This window comes from Hyaena hyaena, unplaced genomic scaffold (assembly GCF_003009895.1).
Source record: "Hyaena hyaena isolate Hyena2069 unplaced genomic scaffold, ASM300989v1 scaffold_65, whole genome shotgun sequence".
NCBI classification, from domain to species: domain Eukaryota; kingdom Metazoa; phylum Chordata; class Mammalia; order Carnivora; family Hyaenidae; genus Hyaena; species Hyaena hyaena.
In genome coordinates, this window is record NW_024080697.1 from 1,002,730 (window position 1) to 1,025,089 (window position 22,360).

Consider the following 22,360-nt stretch of genomic DNA (forward strand, 5'->3'; position numbering starts at 1 on the left):
ACCTAGAGTCCAGCATGGGAGACCCAGGAGTGGGCTGGCCCTCTACATAGTGGGATAGGATACAGTATCAAGCTAAAGAGGACAGTGTTTGAATGGCTCTGGGAATGAACTAGTAAGTCTTGGCAGCTGATCACTTTATTCCTGATCTATGGCTGTCCCCTGGTGGTTTTCCTGGGAAACTCACAAGCCAAGGAAATCCAAGGCTCTCATGAAGTTAGTGGGATGAAGTGAGCTGGATCAAATGGCTTATTTGCTGTATAAACACCCCAATCTAAAAGAGATGGCTTTTCGAGGTTCACATTACCCAACTGACTTGTGAATAGGGTTGTAATCCCTGTGATCGCTAAACACTGATTGACAGCATATTGATTAAAACAGGCAGCAAAATATATGCCCCATATATTTTGAAGTCCAAATACTTTTCATTTCCAAAGCAGGAAACTCCAAGATTTAATTAGCTTGGCTATTATTTGCCACAACTTCTCATTTCATTTTTAAGCTTCTAGGCTCTCCTCATGGTGAAGGATTCCCAAAAGACCGCTGTGCTTCATGCCAGCTTGTAGCCTCTAACTCCCTGCCCCTCCCTGTCCCCATTTAGTTCCCTTGACCTTTCAGATGTTCTTATTCAACTAGGTGGTGTTTGCTTTCACTGCTTCATTCAAGTGCATGTGGTGTTACAAGAGTGTGCAAAATAAAGCAAAAACTAAGGTCATTTTGTATAAAATAGGTAAAGTCTCATTGGGCAGAAAGGGAAGAAAAGGCAGTTTCTGAAAGAGTCAAGTCTCTACTGCACTCTGGGACCATGGCACCAGGGTGCCCACTTTCCACAGATTTGGGGAAAAACACTGCCTGATAGGAGCAGGGGACCACTGCCAACACGCAGAAGACAAGACTGCCAAGTTTTTATTTATTCAAAGGGACATTTCCAGGTAAATAAAGAGGCCACAGGTTAATGTTAAAAAAAAAAAAATCAAACGTCTGTTAATCAACTGCTGAATTTAATGAAAACCACCTAAGACAGAAAAGGAGACGGGTAACTGCACACAACTGGCCATTCAGAGGGGAATTTCTGTCACAGAGCGCCTCCCCTCCACCGAGCTGCTGGGCACCACCGGTCAGCAAGCAGAAGGCTAGGAGGTGCTGTTAAGAGTCAGCAGGCTCGTTGGCCTGACACACTGAACTCAGTGAGGCACTTGGAGATGAGGAACTTGCAGATGTAATATCCCAGGTGGGTGGGGGAGGTTTGGAAACCCTCTTCCGCTGCGAGGGCCGATAACCCAAGGGCAGGTTATCCAATAGCCCGAAGCAGCCTCATTCGGGTCCTGACTGGCTGGACCTTCCTTTTTCCAATGGCGAAAAATACCGAAGACAATTAAATCCATGCCTATTCCTCCCTCTCTTCTCTTCTTTCCTCCAACCCTTCACTAAAGATATTATAAGGGCAATAGTTCTGAGCTCTCAGGAAATAGGGTCTGGAACATTCTGGAGGCTGACAGGCACAACACAGCTGTATTGAAATCCCTTTCATTTAGGTTAGACTTGACTTCTGCCCTCCTTCTACCCATTGTTCTCTCACCCCCAGGCAACAGGCTGACACCAATGCCTCTAGCCTTCAATCTGCACTGGGATTTCCCAGCAGAAGAGAGACCGGCCTTTGTCGTCCAGAAGCTCCCACTTCACCACCACTTTTATCTGGAGAAAGAGAAAAAGAATTGGGAAAAATGAAAGTAGGGCCTCACCTCAATCCAGAATTGGTTTAACTATGAATCCTAGTAACAAACTGCCTAATGTCTCAGACTTTTTTTTTTTTTTAAATCATGCCATCATGAAGGCCACTTGGGATATGGGCATAGCCCATGGTCTTTTTTTTTTTTTAATGTTTTTTTTTAATTTATTTTTGAGAGTCAGAGAGAGACAGCGTGAGCAGGGGAGGGTCAGAGAGAGAGGGAGACACAGAATCTGAAACAGGCTCCAAGCTCTGAGCTGTCAGCACAGAGCCCGACGCGGGGCTCAAACCCACGAACCGTGAGATCATGACCTGAGCCGAGGTCAGATGCTTAACCAACTGAGCCACCCAGGTGCCCCTATACCTCGTTATTTAATGCCTGGACTTGTTATACTATGAGCTGTCCTTTCTGATTCTTAAAAAACAAAAAACAAAAAAACACTGCGAATTTTCTAGTCCTTTCTTATGTAGATATTAGTTTACTTGTAATTAGTTACTACCTCGAATTTGTACTCAAATGTTTCTTCACAACTCAACATTTGAGTGACTGTGACCTGCATCTTGAAACTTGTAAGTTTTCCAAGACTAGCACACATTAACTACTGTTTCCCTTAGTGCTTAAATGAACACAGTTTAAGATGTTTTTCAAATGAAACGTAATTCACTTAATAATAGCTACTATATAGAAAGTGCCTACTATGTATAAGGCCCTAATTAGACATTTGTAAGTGACCAAGGCTCAGAAATGCCTGTGATTTTACAGATACTCTGCAAATGAATCTATAAACTTGTCCCTGACCTGTAGTGTGTCTTATATCCCTTAAACATAGACTCTCTATAGTAGAGTCTCTTTGGAATGTTTTTAATTACTTGCCATTTCTAGAAAATAAATACTGGATTGCTCCTGGGTTCTACTTGATTTCCTTTCAAAATATGGACGGTTTTTTTTCCTTCTTGGAAAAAGGCATTCCCTTAATTCTTCCATTACTTATCAGGATTCATATTTTTAACATAGGCCCATTCCAACAGGTTCTACTTCACATGTGTGTGGTAGAAAAAGAAGTAGGTATAGCAGGGCAAGTCAAAGGGGAAGGCAGGGGCTGGTGGGGAGAGAGAGGAGAAAGAATTGTGTGGAAAAGTGACCTCTCCGCTGTGGAGCTAGGAAACTACTGCTCTCTTGTTAAGATATTAATGGAGAAACCAGGATTTTTCTATAACAACTTGACATCTTGAACTATTTGATACCTGCCTAAAATCTTTTAACAGTGCACAGGTTTTAGGGTCACAAGCCCCAGCCCTAGATCTAGATGTAATATTTCTTAGCGGAGTGGATTCTGTTCATTTTGCTTAACATTGGAGGCTCAAATTTCTTCATTTGTAAAAGAGAGATAATATTGCTTTAGTAAAGGGTGGTCATGAGAATCCAGGAAAATACTGTATATCAAAATGGCATCATGAGGCCCAGGCTAATGATTAGGCATCAAAGAACAAAGGGGCACGGGGAAAATCACCTGCCTTACCTCATGATTCCTAACACTCAAACTCATCTCTTTGCCCTCGAGCTGCTGCTGCTTCAGCATAGAGAGATGAAAGACTCCTACCCAGTCTCTTTGTCCTGCCCCCTCTCCTCAGATTTCTCATCTAGTCGCAAGGCTACCATTGTTCTGAACAACAATGTCACTTACAGAGGGGTATTCATTCTTCACGGGTAGTTTATTCAGGTAGCTGTAGGTCTTGTCTTTTTGGATGGGACAGCTGATTCCACTCTTACAACCATCAGGCTCAGGAATGGGAAAGGGAACTGGTAAGCCCATCACGATGCCGTACACCACAGCTTTGCTTTTCTGAGATGCAATATCTAAGAGGAAAGAAAGAGAACGATGGTCAAGGGGACCGTTCATGTTTAAACTCGAAGTAAAAGGTGCAGATATGTTTTCAAGCAATGGCGTTGCTATGATAGCAAATCATAAAGTCTGTACTTCTGAACTCCTAGAGTCTACTTCTCTTCGTACTTATGCTTAGTACCTCTCCGAATGCTACAGAATAAGTATGTGCTCTAAAAAAAAAAAAAAAAAAGCAACCAAGAGAGCTGTTTTCTTTGCTCATAACCCCACCTTACTCTTCCTTGCCTGTCACAGTTTCTCAGGAGAATCTGAGCTACCCGGATAAACAACCTTATCCAACACAATAACGGAGTGTTTTTTTGGCAGTTAACTTCTTGTTTACTAACTACATCAGCTTCTGTCAGAGCATACTGTTTATCTTACAGAGTTTGAGAAGATTGGTCTCTGAATTCTCAAATGCCCTGCTCATGGGATTTCTTTAGAAAAGAAGAACAAAATGGAAAGGAATCTCCAAAGAAATGCAGTAACAGTAAGAGATAACCCTTTAGAAACTGGGTAAGGTTTGAAAGATGAGGTACATCTCTTGCTATCCTCTCCCCTCCATATCACAAGATGGGCAGGAGGAATAAATGCAATAAAATTAGGGCAACCAGGGTTATCAGCTCTGAGGTCACTGTGGATATCCAGGGTGTTGGCTTGGTTCCTTCCTTCCTACCTTCCTTCCTTCCTCCCTTCCTCCCTCCCTTCCTTTCTCTCTCTCTCTCTCTGTCTCTCTCTCTCTCTCTCTTTCTGGGTTATGATTACTTTACAAGGTACATTTTTGGGGGTGCCTGGATGGCTCAGTTGGTAGAACATGCGACTTTTGATCTCAGGATTGAGTTTGAACCTCATGTTGGGTATAGGGATTGCTTTTTTTTTTGGTTTGGGACAATAGAGGGGGCAGGGTATCATCCAGGAGAGAAAGCAAGTCTAGTATTTAATGCTGTCTTCAGGCTTATGAAAAGGAGATGACAGGAACTTTGAGATTTCTTATTAGACTGCCCTATCTTGTTCCATAGGATAGAAAATGAGTAAAGGATTCAAGGTTGATACCCAAAATAAAGATTTTGCATTTGTTTAGATTCTTAGGAAGCTGAAGGTGAACTTCCAATAATATTTCTTTAAGTTGAGGAAGGAAGCTTAGATTTTTTTCCTTGGGTCCCAGATAAATTCCCTAAACCTTATAGAGGGGAAGTCTGAGCTTTGCAGAAGTTGGAAGGGAGGTCACAGACTTTCTGACTGCAGCTCACCTCCCCCATATCCCCATGCTCATTCCAACATTTGAGACTGATGGTATGCTTTATTTATTTATTTATGTATTTATGTATTTTTAATGTTTATTTTTGAGAGAGAGAGAGCACATGAGCAGGGGATGGGCAGAGAGAGTCACAGAATTTGAAGCAGGCTTCAGGCTCTGAGGTGTCAACACAGAGCCCTATGCAGGGCTTGAACTCACGAACCATGAGATCATGACCTGAGCTGAAGTCAGACGCTTAACCAACTGAGCCACCCAGGTGCCCCTGATGGTATGCTTTAAAATGAAGGCAAGAGCCCCCTTTACTTACTACTGGTGAAGGTGACATTGACCCCGTAAGACTGGCCTTTGTGCAGCTTGCAGGGCTGGGTGGGGCATGGGCTCACGTTCAGTTCCTTTATAACTCCAAGCCCAGAACCTGTGAGAAAAAGAAACAGGAATTGGAACAGGAGGGAAAAAAAACTGCGTATGCTGTACCCTACATAACAGAAGGTGCTCTGCTCATCAGGAAACTCTTCATATTTGATGGGAGAAGGGGAATTAAGAAATCAGTTAAATTTTCCTCCTCTATAGCCTGGCAGGACTATACCAGGAAACGTCATCTGCACCCCTCCTTCCACCCCTACGTAGGGTTTAAAACAGCATATATATGGCACAAGTGATGGCTCTAGCTTCAGTGCTGCTGTTCCCACTGGGACTCGAGACTGGCTGTTCCTGAGCTGCCTTCTTCTACTTTCTCCCAATCCTGTCCTGGCACGGATCCGAGCCAGTGGTCTCTGAGCTTTGTACACCTCTACCAGTGAAAACCATTTTAAGAACGCATCTGCAGTAAACAGTTGTACCCTCCACTTTAGAAACGCAGTCTTCAAGATAAGTGTCTCTGAGACAGGGTATGTGTCTTTTTGTAAAATTTTCAGTCAAAACAAAGACAAAAGTGCTATTTGTCCCCCATAAATGTTTGACCTAAACAGGTTGGGTAAAGTCTTTAAAAATCCCGCTGCCTCCTCTGGGCCCCTGAAACTGGACAGCCGAATGGAGAGAATGCAAGCAAACTGGCTGGTAACACCATTTATAGGAAGGAAGCTTAAGCTCTGTTGTTCAGCCATCACTGCTCTGGGACTGGACCCCTGGGTTTATAATCCCATTGGCTCCATTACTCACTAGGAAACCTCAAAACAAGACACTTCACCCTTCTAGGGTTAACAACAATAACTGCCTCATAGGGTAGGGGAGTTCACAGACAAGAAGCTCTCAGGTTAGTGTTTGCAACGTGGTAATGCCATGTAAATGTTTATTTTATTATCATCACATCGGGATTCAGTCCATGAATTTAATCTGGAATAGTTGCTGCAGGTAGGTTAGCAAGTTCCCTTTTCAGGTAAAAGGTGGGCCTCTCCTCTGCAGTCATCAGGTTGGCTCAGGCCATGGGATACGAAATGAGAAGCTCATGTAGATGCACTTGGCCTTCTCAGCCTGTGCCTGCTCTTGGAACAGTTTCATCCTGCTGACCAACACTCCTCCAAGTAGGTGTATAAATAATAACTTGCCGTCCCCCAATTCTGTGCTTGCTTCTCCATCACGGCAAAGTTCTTGAAATATACATGCAACAATGCTCTTCTTTAAGCACTGTCTTCCACTCTGTCCTCCTATCTTCTACAGGCAGGAAAAAAATATCCAGAACTTTAATCAACAACCTACTGAAAATCAGTGCTTACACTAAAGCTTTTGATGTCTGCTTCTACCTGCTTCTTTCAAGGCTGGGTCATGTGATCTAATAGGACCCAAGTGAGGACTAGTACTTGTAGCTCCTTCATCCAGTTTTACTGACAAGAGGTTCTTGGACTTCCAATATCAATAGAACAAAGTCCTCAGTCCTAACCGGCAAAAATAGCAAAACCAGTTTGCTTGACTCCATTTCTTACTTGAGGAAATACTACTCCAGGGGAAAGGGGTCAGAGAGTGGAACTCAAAAATCTTTTGATGTGGGCACTGAAGTTTACATTGTTATTTCCCAATCAAAAGTAAATTGCAAATCTGTAACTGAAACCCTCCCTTCCTTAAGAAGTATTTGCCATTGGTGTACCTCTGCTTTTTTCATAGGAGTAGAACAATATCTAGATTTGGTTTCCTTAGTTTTTTTTCTAATGTTTATTGGGGGGGGAGAGAGGGAGGGAGAGAATTGGCACATGTGGGGCGGGGCAGAGAGGAGAGAGAGGTGATGAGATGCTCCCTCAAAATCAAGAAGTGTGAGGTCATGCATGACCTGAGCTGAAGTCATGCGCTTAACCGACTGAGCCACCCAGTCACCCCCCCACCCCACTTTTTTAAATGTTAGTGTTACCACTGAAACCCAAAGTGGCTCATAGACGCCCACTAATTTCCTACTGCTTACTAGCTTTGAGACTTTGGTAAGTTGGGCCACCTGGGTGGCTCAGTGGGTTAAGTGTCCAACTTCAGCTCAGGTCATGGTGTCACAGTTTAAGAGTTTGAGCCTGGTTTGATAGTTCAAGCCCTGAGTTGGGCTCTGTGCTGAGAGCTCAGAGCCTGGAGCCTGCTTAGGGTTCTGTCTCCCTCTCTCTGCCTCTCCCCCACTTGCTCTCTCTTTCTCAAAAATAAACATTAAAAGAGAGAGACAGAGAAAGAAAGAAAGAGAGAGAGAGAGAGAGAGAGAGAGAGAGAGAGGGAACTTGGGTAAGTTACTCCATGTGCCTGTTTTCTCATCTGTAAAACAGATCCTGAGGGTTGGATGAGTTAATAAAGTTAATATTGTGTCTTTATCCAAACTTGGCCACTAAGTTTAACGGGGGGATACGCAGTAATTTGAGGTGATAATAGCATCTTTGAAGTGCCACTAGTTTAGTGGAACAGTTTGCTAAGGTTAATAATAGGCCAGCAGTCTTATTCCTTAATCAATTCTGTCCCCTAGCCTAACTCTGCTTTTGCCTCAAAATGAATTGATGACATATTGGAAAGAGCATTTATTCTCTTATTTACTTTTTCTTTAACAATTTTTTAACATTTATTTTTTAGAGAAAGACAGCGCGAGTGGGGGAGGGACAGAGAAAGACACACAGAATGTGAAGTTTCCTTCCAGCTCACAAACTTTATAAATGTCTTCTGTCATTTACCACTACACCTTTTCACGTCAGAAAAAGTTCTGCTGGAATAATTCTATAGACTTGACCGAACAAAAAAACTCACAATTTCATACAACCCCCGCTGTATTTCCCGAAAAAGATCCCTATCACAGCGCCAAGAGGGATATGTGTCACAAGCTGTGACCAGCCACACGAGTTTTATAGTAAGAGGAAAAAGTGATTAACAATCACCAAATTATATAGCACAAAGGAATCATGAAAAGGAGAATTGACTTTTGACTTGTCAGCAAAAGCGAAATTAAAAATAAAAGCAAACGGAGTAGGGAGGGAGAAGTCATCCAAAGATACACAAAAAAAGTTCTGTGCTCCTTACGCCCCGTGCATAGGGACCTTCAGTTGTCCTACAAACTTCTGAGAACTTCAGCAAAAGGGCCACTTCCAGGACATGTCCAGGGACCCCAAAAAACGCGTCCCAGGAAGAGACGAAGTTGTGAGCCACTGGGTTTGCCGCCCGCACCTTCTCCCCCACCGCAGCCCCCTCCAACCGGCTCCACGATGGGTCCGAGGCTGAGCCTGGCTGCCCGTGGGACCCGCCCCAACCCTGCCGGGGGTCTCGGCGCGGGGTTCCGGTGGGGGCTACCGCAGAGGGCGTGGGAATCTTGGGCTGGCCCCAGCTCACCGCAGTCCTTGAAAGACACTGGCTCGCCCAGGGCGGAGGGGCTGAGCGCCAGGAGCACGAACGCGACGGCCAGGATATGCATCGCAGCTGAACAGGTTCCAAGCGCGAGGAAGGAAGTGACCACCTCAGTCTCTCAGATAAACCTGCCCGGGCGGGCCTGGGGAGGGGCCAGGTCAGGCGACTCTCACCAACAACCAGGGCCGGGCCCGCCCGCGCTCCGCCCCCGGCTCCAGACAGCCAAGCTCGGCTCTGTCCTGCCTGGATGCCCGCTATCTCCGCCCACCGTGTCCGCTCCGCCAGCCCGTAGGCTAGGATCCATCTCCGCCCCGTCCGGCTTCTCTTTCCGGCGCTCCGCCCCGGTTTTGTCGGTGCGCCCCAGCTTCCGTAATGAACACTTCTAGCCAATCAAATCCCTTCTCCTCCACGGCCACCCAATAGGTGTGCTTGGAGGCGGGGTCACCGTGGGTCCCACCTCTGGAGGCCCAGGTGGAGGAGGGGATTAGGGCGACGCGAGGGGCGGAGTTTGCGGAGTAAGATGGCGGCCATTCGTGGGTTGTCTCTAACAGCCGTGGTGCTGAGGGTGGTCACTCCCTGGGCCAGGAGCAGGTACCAAGACTACAAAGGCACCTGGGAAGGGTGTTAGGTTCTGCGCCTCCAGGACTAACGGGGAGACTAAGACCTGCGGGGGAGGCGAGGGTTTGGCGTGAGGCTGTCCAGGTGGAGGTCGTCAGGTTTGGCGTGAGGCTTTCCAGGTGCAGGTCACCAGGTGCCCCTCTGCTCCCAGGCTCATCTTCCTCCCTTGCGCAGCAGGCTCCTCACGGCCTCTCGAGGACCCCAGGCTCGTCGGGAAGCGTCGTCCTCCAGCCTCAAGGCCGGAGAAGGGCAGATCCACCTCACCGATAGCTGCGTCCAGGTAGGAGGCCGGCCTCCTGGCGCGGGGGGAAGGGGGGAAGTGCGGGGACTTGCCCTTGGCTCACCCTGTACCTCCCTTTGCCTGGCATTCTTGATCCCCCTTCCTGCATTTCAGAGGCTTCTAGAAATCACTGAAGGCTCAGAATTCCTCAGGTTGGAGGTGGAGGGAGGCGGATGCTCCGGATTCCAATACAAATTTTCACTGGATACAGTTATCAATCCTGACGACAGGCAAGGAGGAAGGGGTGGGTCCTCAGAGAATGTGAGGGAGGGATAAAAGTGCACATTTATTTCAAATTTAAAAGCTTTGCTAAGAACTCCAAACACCACCCTTCTCACAGTGAAGATTTGTTGTCATGCTTTAAAATAACCATGTTATAGAAAGAAAATGGGCCTGTCCACGTCCCCAGTGTAATTGGTAAGAGGCTAGACTAGATTTCCAGGCCTAAATCACTAACCATGTACCAGTATTCATTCCATTGGCTCTTTTTGCCTCAGAGGAAAGCAGCACTTGTTAGAGGTCATAAGGAATGCTTCCTCTGTATTTCTAAAAATTTTTTTAATGTTGATTTATTTTTGAGAGAGAGACATGGCGCTAGCAGGGGAGGGGCAGAGAGAGGGAGACACAGAATCTAAAACAGGCTCCAGGCTCTGAGCTGTCAGCACAGAACCCAACATGGGGCTTGAACTCACGAACCAGTGAGACCATCACCTGAGCCGAAGTCGGACGGGTAACCGACTGAGCCACCCAATCACCCCTCCAAATTTTTTAAACGTTTATTTATTTTAGAGAGAGACAGCATGAGTGGGGAAGGGGCAGAGAGAGAGGGAGACACAGAATCCGAAGCAGGCTCAAGGCTCAGAGCCGTCAGCACAGAGCCCCACATGGGGCTTGAACTCACAAGCCATGAGATCATGGCCTGAGCTGAAGTCTGAGGCTTAACCAGCTGAGCCACCCAGGCATCCATCTGTATTTCTAAAACAAAATGTGCACCTCTGGGCTCAGAGGGTGTAATGTTTTTGGTGTTTATGATAGTCATTAATGTCTTCCTCCTGTCTTTTCAGGGTATTTGAACAGGGTGGGGCAAGAGTGGTGGTTGACTCTGATAGCTTGGCCTTCGTGAAAGGGGCCCAGGTGGACTTCAGCCAAGAACTGATCCGCAGCTCATTTCAAGTATTGAACAATCCTCAAGCGCAGCAAGGCTGCTCCTGTGGCTCATCCTTCTCTGTCAAACTTTGATGTGACGGCAGGTAACCCAGAGATTGCTACCACTGGTGCCAATTTGAGGAGCCTGCCAGTAGTAGAATTCTAGATGTTTCATTCCAATCATGTCCTTCTCTTCAATTTTTTTCCCCGCAGTCTAGGAGTGTCGTGTTTTGCCACTGTAATTTTCAGCACGTGTAGCTTTTACTCTTGACTTAATTTCACTCACACAGTTTTAAGGCCAGGTGTCTAGATGCTGTGATCTAAGATCTGCTACCTTGTCGAAACCTACCCTGTATAATCTGTAGAACCTTCAGGGTTCCAGAGTTTGGAGTTACTTCTCTGGCCCTCAGAGCTGCTTGTACATATGTGTATAGCTATGTATAAAAGCTTCATTTTGAAGAAAGTCTTTATTGTGTCCTGGATCAGGGTCACAGATTGGAGAGCTTGAACACTGGTTATTAGGCTAGAGAGGAGGAGAAAGTCAGTGTTCTCTTTTTCATGTCACCCTTCCTGAATGTGCTAGTTGACATCCTTTTCTTTTATTTTTTCCTTCCTTCCTCCCTTCCTCATCCTTATTTCCTATGCAGCCCATTCTCCATTTCCCATTTGTTAGGGTAGATACGTTTTCCTTTCTTACTCCTCAGTCTGCTAAATTCACAAAACCAGTAGCTCATCACCCAGAAAACTTGAATCTAACCCCTACTGATAACCTGAATCATTTGAAAAATAGGCCCCCTACTCCATACGCATACAGATATTTCGAGATTTTGTGATCGTTCACTGTCTGATAGGTAGCTTCGCTTACCTCGTGGTGTAAAATGTCTTTGGTCTCATATAGCAGGAAGTGGTCCCTGTGTTGGCATGGATAATGGATAGTTAGGGATTTTCTTTTAGGTTGGATTACCAGATAAAATGTAGGATGCCCAGCTAAATTTGAATTTCAACTAAACACATAGTTTATACTATGGGTGTCCCAAATATTCCCAGTTTTTTGTATAAGTGTGTCCCAAATAAGTATGAGACATATTTATACGAAAAATTATGTGTTGTTTAGTTGAAATTCAAGTTTAACTGGTCAGTGTGTACTTTTTTAAAAGCTTATTTCTTTTGAGAGAGTGACAGAGTGAGTGGGGAGAGGCAGAGAGCGAGGAAATGAGAATTTCAAGCAGGCTGCGCACTGACAATGTGGAGTCTGGTGTGGGGCTTGAACTCACAAACCATGAGATCATGACCTAAGCCGAAACCAAGAGTTGGATGCTTAACTGACTGAGCCACCCGGGTGCCATGGGCACTGTGTATTTCTATTTGTTAAACCTGGCAACTTTATTTAGGGTCACTGAAAGAAAAGCTTTTTTTTTTTTTTTTTAATTTTTAAATTTTTTTTAAGTTTATGAGAGAAAGAGTGTGAGCTGGGGAGGAGGACAGAGGGGGAGAGAGAGAATCTCAAGCAGTCAGCTTGTGTCAGCTGTGCTGACAGCTCCATCTCATGAACCATGAGATCGTGACCTAAGCTGAAATCAAGTCTGGCACTTAACTAACTGAGCCATCCTCACACCCCAAGGAAAGTACTTGTTTGGGTATGGCACTTAATTAGGCTACAGAGCTAGAAATAGTTGTGGCATGTGTGTGACAGGGCCAGGGAGCCGGAACTGCATGACAGACAACTAAAAAAAGAAATACCACTACCATGACCAATGATTTATTAATGCTCATGTTGGGAAAACCACAACGAAATTGATTATGGAAGAAATTACTGGCTAAACCCTTGTTTTCCTCAAGAGCCTAAAAGTTTGTTACAGCAAAAACTTGCATTTTTGGACTGGATTAGAATTAAAGGCATTCAGTAAAAGACTTTACCATTAAAAAGGGAAATGCAGAGTTTAGAGACCGAAAGTACCTGAGACAGAAGCTTAGGAACTTATATTTTCAATATGGGAAAACCTAGGATTTGGAGAAAGAAAGCCTGTTCTGTTTACAAAGAGGAAACCAGGGGAGGCTCAGAAACCTCAGCTTTCTTGGCAAATTTCCATGGAAGGAGGCGGAAAGCAGCATATCACAGGAGCCTCTGTGTAGCTTTATTAAGACATCTAAAAATGCTGCCAGTACCTGGGCCTGATAAGATTTTCAGCTGAGACTAAGTTTTTCATCTTCTTTAAAAAGAGATTTTGCTACATTTTATGTGTTAGAGCCTATTTTAAAGAATACACTTTTTTTTTTTTTTTTTTTAAAGATTTGTTTATTTTTGAGAGAGAGTGTGAGCAGGGGAGGGGCAGAGAGAGAGGGAGATACAGAAGCTGAAGCAGGCTCCAGGCTGTCAGCACAGAGCCCGGTGTGGGGCTTGAACTCATGAACCGTGAGACCATGACCTGAGCTGAAGTCGGACGTTCAACCGACTGAGGCACCCAGGCACCCCAGGAGTACATGTTATTTTTATTTATTAAAAATTTTTTTTAATGTTCATTCTTGAGGGACAGAGACAGAGTGAGAGTAGGGGACGGACAGACAGGGAGGGAGACACAGAATCTGAAGCAGGCTCCAGGTTCTGAGCTGTCAGCACAGAGCCAGATGTGGGGCTTGAACCCACGAACTGTTAGATCATGACCTGAGCCAAAGTCATATGCTTAACCGAGTAAGCCACCCAGGCACCCCTATTTTCATTTATTTTTAAAAGGAAGCTGTATGCCCTACATGGGGCTTGAATTCACAACCCTGAGAACACGAGTTGCATATTACACTGACTGAGCCAGCCAGGTGCTCCATGATTTGGTGATTTTAAAATTCATACGAGCATATGCAAGGTAGCTTTTGTTGCTAAATAAACCATTAAATTGCAGTGGTCAGGCAGGACCAGAGTCCTTTGAATGCCTATATGGAAGTACCTGCTGTTAATGGGAGAATTGGAAATCTGTGTTTCAGAAGGGGTGGGTTTGGGAGAAATCCCCTCACTTTATTATGCTGAGAATGCCTCACGGGAAAATCCTCGAAGTGGTAACAAGGAGTCTCCTTTGGAGTAGGATGATGTAGAAATTTGGAGAGCACAGGGCATAGAGAAATGATAGCATCAGGGGACAGTGGGCAATTTGTTTGGAATGAATAGTAAGCATAGTAAAATGGGTTTAGGGTCTTTTGCAGGTCTTTTCTGACCAGATGCCCTCTTTCTGGCAAGCAGTAAAGACCGGTAGATATTTTCACAAATTTTGCACACTGTGCAATTCATTTATGAAAACTTGATACTGTTCTAATCTTCATTGGAAGATTTATTTTTGCTTCCCCAGTACTTTCAAGGGGAAAGGCCCTGTGTGTTGCAAAACTGGTTTTATTTACACAGGTTAGTGTCTGGGGCAGCACATCCCACTGTTGCTTTAGCAAGACCTAATGCAAGAACCAAAGAGGAGGGATCCCTGTGTCTGCTTTATGTTGTGAATCTGCTTTCTGGTGTTGGCTCAAAAAAGGGGGCCTTTTGTTCAACATCCAGATCTTACCTTGTGGAATCATACTCTTCAGTTATGTGAGTGATAGTGACTAGTGGTATGGAAACTGTAGGTGGCCCTCCCACCCTTTAGTTTCATTGTGTGGGAATGTTTTAAATTTTTTTTAATGTTGTTTAAAATTTATTTCTGAGAGAGAGAGAGATAGTATGAGCAGGGGAGGGTCAAAGAGAGGGGGAGACACAGAATCTGAAACAGGCTTCAGGCTCTGAGCTAGCTGTCAGCACAGAGCCTGATGCAGGACTCGAACCCACGAACCACGAGATCATGACCTGAGCCGAACTTGATGCTTAACCAGCTGAGCCACCCAGGTGCCCCTGTGTGGGAATGTTGACTGATTACAAGGGATTAGAAGAAAACAGGTTTAGAAGTAAGAGATTAGGAAGGGCTACTAAAGTAGGTTTCTAGGAACTTTCTAACTTCTCTTTCTTCTAAGAATTGGAACCCCCTCTTTTGGTCTTCTGTTACAAAGCGTCACATGGAGGGTTGACATTTGGTAGGAGCATCTTACATTGAGAAGTGGGCAGTACTGATCACATGGTGTAGCCCTCCCTCGAGTGCTGGCCAGGAGCAGGTATCATGCCGCTGGTAGTGGGCAGGACCTGACACTGTCCAGTGCAACAGAATTACGATTTTGCATGTTTGTCTCAAAGGCAGGAAACTCCTCTACTTTTCTAGGTATCTAGCATTGGTGTTTATAGGTTGCTTTTTTAAGATCCCTGTTTTCCATTTCTCCATAGAAATGCTGCAGGGCTGTTTGAAGGAAGTTTGCTTTAAACAGTTTTGAAATAATTATGTGGCTTTAATTGTCCGATAAATACATGAAGAAGGGAGCATTTAAGTGGTCTATGGCCAGCAGCTGTATTTAAAAATATTTTATTTTTTTGAAAAGTAATACACATGGTACAAAATTCAAAAAGACACAAAAGGGGATACAGTGAAAAGTCCCAATCCTGTACCCATCTACCCTGTCACCCTCCCCACAAACCACTGTTGTTTCTAAGGATTTACCCTACAGGTATGATCCATAGATATAATGTGAAATAACATATAAGAATATTCATTACAGCATTACTTATAAATAGCAAGAGATTGGAAACATCCGTCAATAGGGGACTGATTACAAATTATGATTTGTACATTCAGTGGAATAGCATACGATTATAATATAGAGTGAGACGACTCTTTGTGTGAAAATATAGAAAAAAGCAAAGTGCAGAATAGCAAGCATAGGGTGGTCTTTGTGTTCTGATACAAAGAAACCCATATATGTGCATGAGGTTTTTCTGGAAGGGTAAGCAGGAAGGTGAGGGTTGAGAGGAGGCACAGCGCCAGCAGGTGTACTGAACAGTGGTAAGAAGTTCTCTGAACTGTGGGCTGTAAGGCAGAGTGGCGAGGATGAGGTCAGCAGATACCCAGCTGTCTTCCCCTTTCTTTAGATAAATAGCAGCACATGTTATACTTTGTTATAAAACCTTTTCCCCCTTAGTCTGATTTGGGTTTCTTATCAAAGCATTTAGAGCCACTTTTTTTTTTTTCCTTTTTTAGGCCTCCATGGCAACTAATAGTTTCTGATCTTTCACTGTTACAAGTAATGCTGTAATAAATAACCTCTGACATGTATCATTTCACATTTGGTGAAAAATATCTGAAGGTTAAATTCCTAGAAGATTCAAAGAGTAAGTAAGAGCTTTTATAATTTTGAAAGACATTGCCATATTATCCTCTTCAGAAGTCGTGTCAGTTTCCGCCCCTGTCAGCTGTGTGTGAGTGCCTCTTTCATCAGATGCTTGCCAACTAGGAGTCTTAAATGTTTTGATCCTTGACAATCTGACAATTTGTAAAAAGCATCTCTGTGTGGTTTTAATTCCCATTTCTTTTATTATGAATGAAGGCCAGAATATTTTCACATGTGTAAGAACTATATATTTTGTTTGCTGAAAAGGGCTAGTAGAGTGACCTAGCTGTTTAAACTCCTGTGTGTCTCAATTTCCTCAGCTGTAAGTTAGGGATGAAAGTAGTAAGTAGGATTGTTGGATGATTAAATGAAGTTTGTTTACAGCTCTCAGTGTGGTGTCTGGCACATAACCGGCGTTCAGTAAGTTATTACGGGGTCGCTGACAATCGGAGCAGCCGCTAGGACAGGACAGATAAAATTAAGATAGCATTCATCCCTATGTCTTCAGGCACGTTCATCTACATTGCCTTACATCAGACAAATGCAGAGACAGAGCTTTCCTTGTCTCAGAAGAAAGGACCTTTTCCCTTGGGATCCCAATCATAGGCTATTGGCAGAGCTGGCAAGAGGGCAGGCTCAGCCTCATGTCTAATATGTAGACAGCCAACATGGTAAAGAAATCTGGTTTAATAGGAAATGAAAAAACCAGAAAAGCCCAGATGTACATCTTTTTATTCCACCATGGTCTTTAACTCCCGGCCAGCCCACATTGGAGTGGGACTCTCCTTGTAAACTGAGAGGGAGACCAGCCATCCCATTTTTGACAGAAAGATGGCAGGGGCATCTGAGAATAGAAAAAAACACTGGAAATCTGGCTTCCCCTACAGAAGACTGCACTGTAGCTCACAAGCTAGAAAACAGACCCCTTAATTTTTTAGTGCCTCAAAACTGGTGTCCACAAAAGGAGAACCCAGGAGAGGTCTGTTTCCTGTAAAAAGCAGTAGGTATTTAATACAGGTCTTCAGAGATGGGCGCCCTGTCCTGTGGCAGCCCTTGTTCAGGTGCACGTGAGCTATCACGGGTAGATGGTGAGTGTTTACCCAAAGCTACTGAACGTTTTCTTTAGACTTGTTGAAAGCCTAGCTCCTCCTTTCTTAACAACTCCCCATATTTTTCATATTGCCCTTTCCGCTTTCTCAGGCTCCTTGTTCCCCTTCACTCGTGTCTCTTATACTCAGCAAGCTGCTGTCAGTCTTGGTCCTCTGAGATGAGCGCATCTTCTGCCCCTCCCTGGGGCCAGAACTGCTACGGGATGGAGATGTGGCAGAATCTGGCCCAGACAGGACTGGCTGAGTGGAAGTGATGGTTGTGTGGGGGAGGCGGCCTTGGAGTCACTCCCCAAACTTCCCCCAATCCTTTTCTGCTCAAGAGATACTGAAGGACCATCCCTGGGCAAATATAAGCTCTGACCCAGTTGTGGAATAGGATGTTTGTGGATCATGGCTGGGAAAGGTTATCTGCAATGTGAGGCCAGATGACCTTGCATGTTTGCACAGCTTGAGGGGGTAGATGAGGGCCATCCTTTAGTAAGCATCCATAGCAAGGCTAGGACAGATGGCAGACTGGTCCTCATGGCCAGTGGCTGAAGCATTAAAGCATTTGTTGGTGTTTGAGCCAAGCAAGGGCATGGCAGCATGAAGTCAGTGACAAGCTCACAGCCAGAACCTAAGCTGGGAGAGTAGCAGGCGGGGCTGGCTGGAAGCTGGGCTGCAGGGCCTTCTGCCTGCTTCTTCATGGTGTCTTCCCAGCTACAAAAGCCTCCTCAAGGCCCCTGCCTCTGTGGCCAGGCCCATTTCCAGGTAGGTGCCCACACTGAGCCATCACTGCTACTCCTTGGCAGTACAGTGTGGGGGGCCTGCCTCGGCCACATAACCGGGCGAGCAGTGGCAGCGGTAGGAGCCCTCGGTGTTCTCGCAGTGACCATGGGCACAGAGTGCAGCAGGCCCGTTCAAGTCATCACACTCATTGACATCTAAGAGGAAGGGAAGGAAGAGAGAGCTGTAGGGAACACAGGTGCCTCTGTCCTGGGCTCATGAGGCCCCGGCCCCTGCCCTGCAGTGGACCCCTACATGTGACAGCCAGGAGCTGAGGTAAGTGCTCCAAACTAAGCAACTCAGAGACACAAAGCAGGTGGTAGTGAACCCATCCCGTGCCCCTGGACAGTGACCATGCTCTCTTGTCCTTGCCTTTCTTCTGTCTAGGAACCTCCCTGGAAAGGGCTTTCTTCACACAACAGGAGACCTTTGGTGCTCTCACCACTTGGCCTGGTTCCAGACAACCCCGCTAGGGGGCAGCAGTGAGTTTTTCCACTCTCAAGTTCAGTCTTGTATTCCTAAGTGAGCCGTGGGCCAGTCTGACCTTTCCGCCTGGAGCCATCAGGGCCATCTTGCTCCCTGGGCATTGCCACCAAGATCAAAACTTACCCACGCAGGCCATGTGGGCCATGTCCAGCTGGAAGCCCTCGAAGCAGTCACAGGTGTAGCCCTCCCTCACTCGCACACAGCGGCCGTTCTCACAGCCATTCAGGATGCCGCATTCCTCTGCCTGAAGCCCTTCGAAGCCAGCCTGGTGCTCTGGTAGGAGGGAGTCAGAAGGATGTTGAGGCCTTGTGCCTAGCAGTGGGACCCTCACCCTCCACTATGAAGGGTTGCTCCTTTTGAAATCCTAAGGGTAGGGTTTCAAAAGGGTTTACCCTCACAGAAAGATGCTAAAACAAAAGGCACTACCCTTAAGAAGTAATTAAGGAGACATGCTATACTTTAAATGTCAGCTTCAGGAAGGTTGAGACTCCTTGCTTTCACAGTGCCAGGGTTCCCGAGCAGGTGGGTGTCTCTGTATAGCTTTGGTTTTGTGGTTGGTGGTGGTTAAAGTCTTTAGACAGTTTTTTGTGGGGAGGAGAGGGCCGCAAAAGGGGATCACCCTCACTCAGCATGAAGCGAAACTTAGAGATCTACTTAACTCTCCTCTTTAAGCAGGTACCAACCCCTGTGAAAGACCGTATCCCTGATCCCTACGAAGGCTTTGTCTGATGCAGTGGCGGTTCCTGGGGCAGCCACCACATCCACTGCCCAGGTGCCAGGCTTAACTTCTTCATTAGGACCCAGTCCTATGCGCTGGGGTCTGTGCCATGTACGAACTGAGTTATCATAGTGGGCCTTTAAAGTGACTAGAAATCCTTAATGCACATTTCAGGTCACAACTCTGAGCTTGTAGACCAGGTTATTCTGCACCCTGTGGGTGGTGTGGAGGGAGAAAAACAGACCGGAGTGTACCTGCTTCCTCTTGCTCTCTCAACTCCCACAGGGAAGTTTTTGAGGTTGGGATGGTGTCCTGTCCTGTACCTCTTTGGTTCATCAGAGTTGATCAGGTCTGACCCAGGCATTTGGAGTTGTCCCTTGAGTAACCTGTGAGGGCTGGCTGGGTCATTTCCCTCCCCCAGTGTTCACACCGGCCTCACCCCACTGGCAGTGATTAGTAGGTGGAGGAATGGAAGTGAAACCATCTTGGTGCCTGCCACTTGCCCATTTTTGCAGCAACACAGACCTGGATGGCTGGCCACGTAGTGTGGCTGGAGTTCTGAGGGCTGCAGCGGGGACTCAAGAACTGGTATGTGGTCCCCTGGGCGGCTGGCTGTGTTGGGGAAGGGTGGCTCTGGGATGGTGTCCTCAGGACCCAGGTAGTTGTAGAAGGGGGCCCCGTCCGGGCCGTAGAGGCTGTAGTGCAGGTCCTCAGGCCCAGGGCCGTACTCATAGCCTGGCCGGAAGTGGACCCCGGCCTCGCGCTCGGCTTCAATCCGGGCCACGTTGCACAGCTGAGCGTAGACCTCTGTCAGGGAGGAGGGGGGAGGACACTGCCAGGTTCCTGGTAGCTAAAGCCTGGTGTGCAGTTCCCAGGCTCCTTTCCCCGGGAGAGGGAGCATGCTGGGACTGGTGTCCCCTGGGAGTTCCTGACAGTGCCCCTGCCCCGCTTTGTCCCCAGACAATAGGGATGGAAGATGGCCACACTCTTATTGCTCTACTCCTGAATCCCTCCTTCCAAGGTGAGGGCCTTCCCTTCCCCGGGGCCTATCCTCCCGTGCAGGCACGGGTCACCCTTCTCACCAGAGCTCCTGGGGGGGCACAGGGCACACTGCTGGCTCCAGGCCTCGCCATCCTGGCAGCAGCATTCTGTGTAGGTGGTGCGGCGCCCATGCAGGGGTTGGCTGCACACATAATTGGTGACCCTTTTCCAGCAGACGTCCATGTGAATGTCGTGGTCAGGCAGGTCCTCTGGTGGCACAGCACACAGAGGCACATGAGTTTCCCAGCCCAGACCCAGTCACCCCTGCTGCCCCACCACTCCAGACCTACTGACCTGTGCCGCCGGTGCTGTTCACGCAGCGCTGCTGGCCCAGGTCCAGGGTGAGCGGGGGGCTGCAGAAGCAGTGGAAAGAGCCTTCAGTGTTCACACACTCACCGTTCTCACAGACCATGTCCTGGCACTCGTCGTGATCTGTGGTGGCAGAAAGGCGGAAGGGATGTGTGGGGCAGTGCCAAGGTGGCCTGCCCATGGCCCGTCTTCGTGGAAGGGGGTTTTCTTGTAACTGATACTGAAGAAGTGGCACCCTGCTTCCCCCTCCTCCCCTGACCCAGCCCAGTCTGGGGCGGGTGCCCTCCACAGGGATGCCTAACAGGTGTCCAGCTACCCTTAGCTCACACCTGCCTTTTGCAGTGGGAACTCCCAGCAAGAATGGGGCTTGCTGGTGGGGGCCGGGCGAGCATTCACCTTTGGGCGCGGGGGTGGCGAGGGGTGGTGTGTGTCCTCACCTTCACACTTTCTGTGGGTGGCATCGTAGTGGTAGCCGGGATTGCACAGGCAGATGTAGCCAGGCACCGTGTTGAGGCACCGGCCGTTCTGACAGAGACCGGGCCCGAACATCACACACTCGTCAGCATCTGTGGGAGGGCAGAGCTGAGATGAGAAGCGGTATGAGCTAGACTTGATGGGTGTGAGTCCTGGTGCTGCCAGGTGCTAGTCAGTGGACTTTGGGCAACCTGCTTAAGTTCTCTTTGCCTCAGTTTCCTACTTAAAAATTTCTGGATACTATTAATCTCTTACAATTGTTCTGAAGATTAAGAGGTTAATATATGTAGGTGCTTAAATAGTGCTAGGCATGTAGCTACCACTTAAGCAAAGCTACTTCTAGGATTTCCTTCTTCAGCTTGAGGATTAGGATGTAGAAGGGCTCCTTCCAGAACTACCCGCTTTGAGTGTGAGTTCCCTGAAGTTTCTGGTTTTCTAAGTGAGGCCAGACAGATAAGCAGCTGCCTCTGGATAGCTGTACTTCCCACTCTGTCCCTGTGCCCTAGGACTGGGTTGGTCAAGATGTCATAGTTCATTCTGGAGGGTCTGGCCTCGGGAGAGCAGAGAAACAGGTGACACCGGCAGTAGGAGCTCAGGTCAGAACTTGTAGCTGCACGTCTGCAGGCAGTCAGCCCCGGGACAGGACCCAGGGAAGGGACCTGGGAGGCTGGGGCTTTGTGCAGAGCTTCCCTGGGGACCTCCCGGAGGACCAGGCTGGGCCAGCTCAGGCGAGTGGAGTCTGGGGAGGAGGGCCTTTAGGGAGTTTACCTGTGTACGTGGTCTGTCCAAACATCCAGGCTCCGTCCACGGGGATGTAGCCTTTACCACTAGGGCAGATCTCGCTGAATTCCTCTGTGCAAGGAGGCATCCAGGCTTAGAGACAGAAAGGCTCTGCCCCCGTCTTCTCTCCCCTTGTTTTAGGGTCACCTTGCAGAGCTGACACTGAGGGTTCAGGACCCTGAGGGGCCTTACCTGAGTCCTCAGCTGGGCAGAGGTCACAGGTGTCTCCCCAGCTGGCACCCTGAGTGCAGCAGCACTCGGCCTGTGTGGTGTTGCGGCCCAGAAGGCTGGAGCAGGGCAGCTGGTCATTCTGCCCAGAGTAGCATTCCATGCGGATGGGGCCTGGGGGGTGGTCCCCTGGTGGGGCCTCAGGAACACTCTGACCTGTGTGTGATGGATACCCTTTATTATTGTCTGTCCATGGCTCTCTGGGGCACCCTAGGTTTTCAGTTTATTTTCAAAATGTTTTGATTATATAGTAGCACTCCACAGTGTACAACACGCTTTTACTGTGTTTATCTCATGTGATGCTCTCAACAGCTTTATATTATCACCCCCTTTTACAGATGAGGCAGTTGAGACTTAGAAAAACTAAGTGACTTGCCACAGCCACCAGCTACTAAGTGGCACTGACCCCTGTTATTCTGGCCCCCAAGCCCCTGTTCTTTCTGGTATACCACCCTGCCATCCCCCACCATAGGGAGTGCCTCAGTCCTTGGCATAACCATACAGGAAGTCCTCCTCACTCCTCA

The 22,360-nt window shown here is 47.1% G+C and overlaps 3 protein-coding genes across 4 annotated transcripts in view; 1 reads left to right on the plus strand and 2 right to left on the minus strand.

The window, feature by feature from the left end:
- Positions 1–886: 886 nt before the first annotated feature.
- NPC2 (NPC intracellular cholesterol transporter 2) lies at positions 887–8,897 on the minus strand. Its single transcript, XM_039232355.1, has 4 exons — positions 8,642–8,897; positions 5,175–5,282; positions 3,412–3,584; positions 887–1,692 (listed from the first exon to the last, which is right to left on the minus strand). Exons 1-4 carry the CDS (start codon positions 8,721–8,723, stop codon positions 1,606–1,608), a joined length of 450 nt encoding a protein of 149 aa, XP_039088286.1. The 5' UTR covers positions 8,724–8,897; the 3' UTR covers positions 887–1,605.
- A 248-nt stretch (positions 8,898–9,145) lies between these two features.
- ISCA2 (iron-sulfur cluster assembly 2) lies at positions 9,146–11,875 on the plus strand. 2 transcript variants are annotated; one of them, XM_039232299.1, is made up of 4 exons: positions 9,146–9,247; positions 9,449–9,554; positions 9,669–9,784; positions 10,619–11,875. In XM_039232299.1, the coding sequence occupies exons 1-4, from the start codon at positions 9,177–9,179 to the stop codon at positions 10,791–10,793; spliced, it is 468 nt and encodes a 155-aa protein (XP_039088230.1). In that variant the 5' UTR covers positions 9,146–9,176; the 3' UTR covers positions 10,794–11,875. The 2 variants fall into 2 exon arrangements, with proteins under 2 accessions (XP_039088230.1, XP_039088231.1); XM_039232300.1 differs by having other exon boundaries at positions 9,452–9,554.
- A 3,233-nt stretch (positions 11,876–15,108) lies between these two features.
- The window catches only part of LTBP2 (latent transforming growth factor beta binding protein 2), a 103,817-nt gene continuing 96,565 nt past the window's right edge, over positions 15,109–22,360 (minus strand). The window contains 8 exon segments of the mRNA XM_039232223.1: positions 15,109–17,958; positions 18,410–18,559; positions 19,530–19,811; positions 20,087–20,254; positions 20,340–20,477; positions 20,792–20,920; positions 21,597–21,680; positions 21,801–21,992. Of these exon segments, the coding sequence (XP_039088154.1) occupies positions 17,813–17,958; positions 18,410–18,559; positions 19,530–19,811; positions 20,087–20,254; positions 20,340–20,477; positions 20,792–20,920; positions 21,597–21,680; positions 21,801–21,992 (1,289 nt within the window). The 3' untranslated portion in view covers positions 15,109–17,812.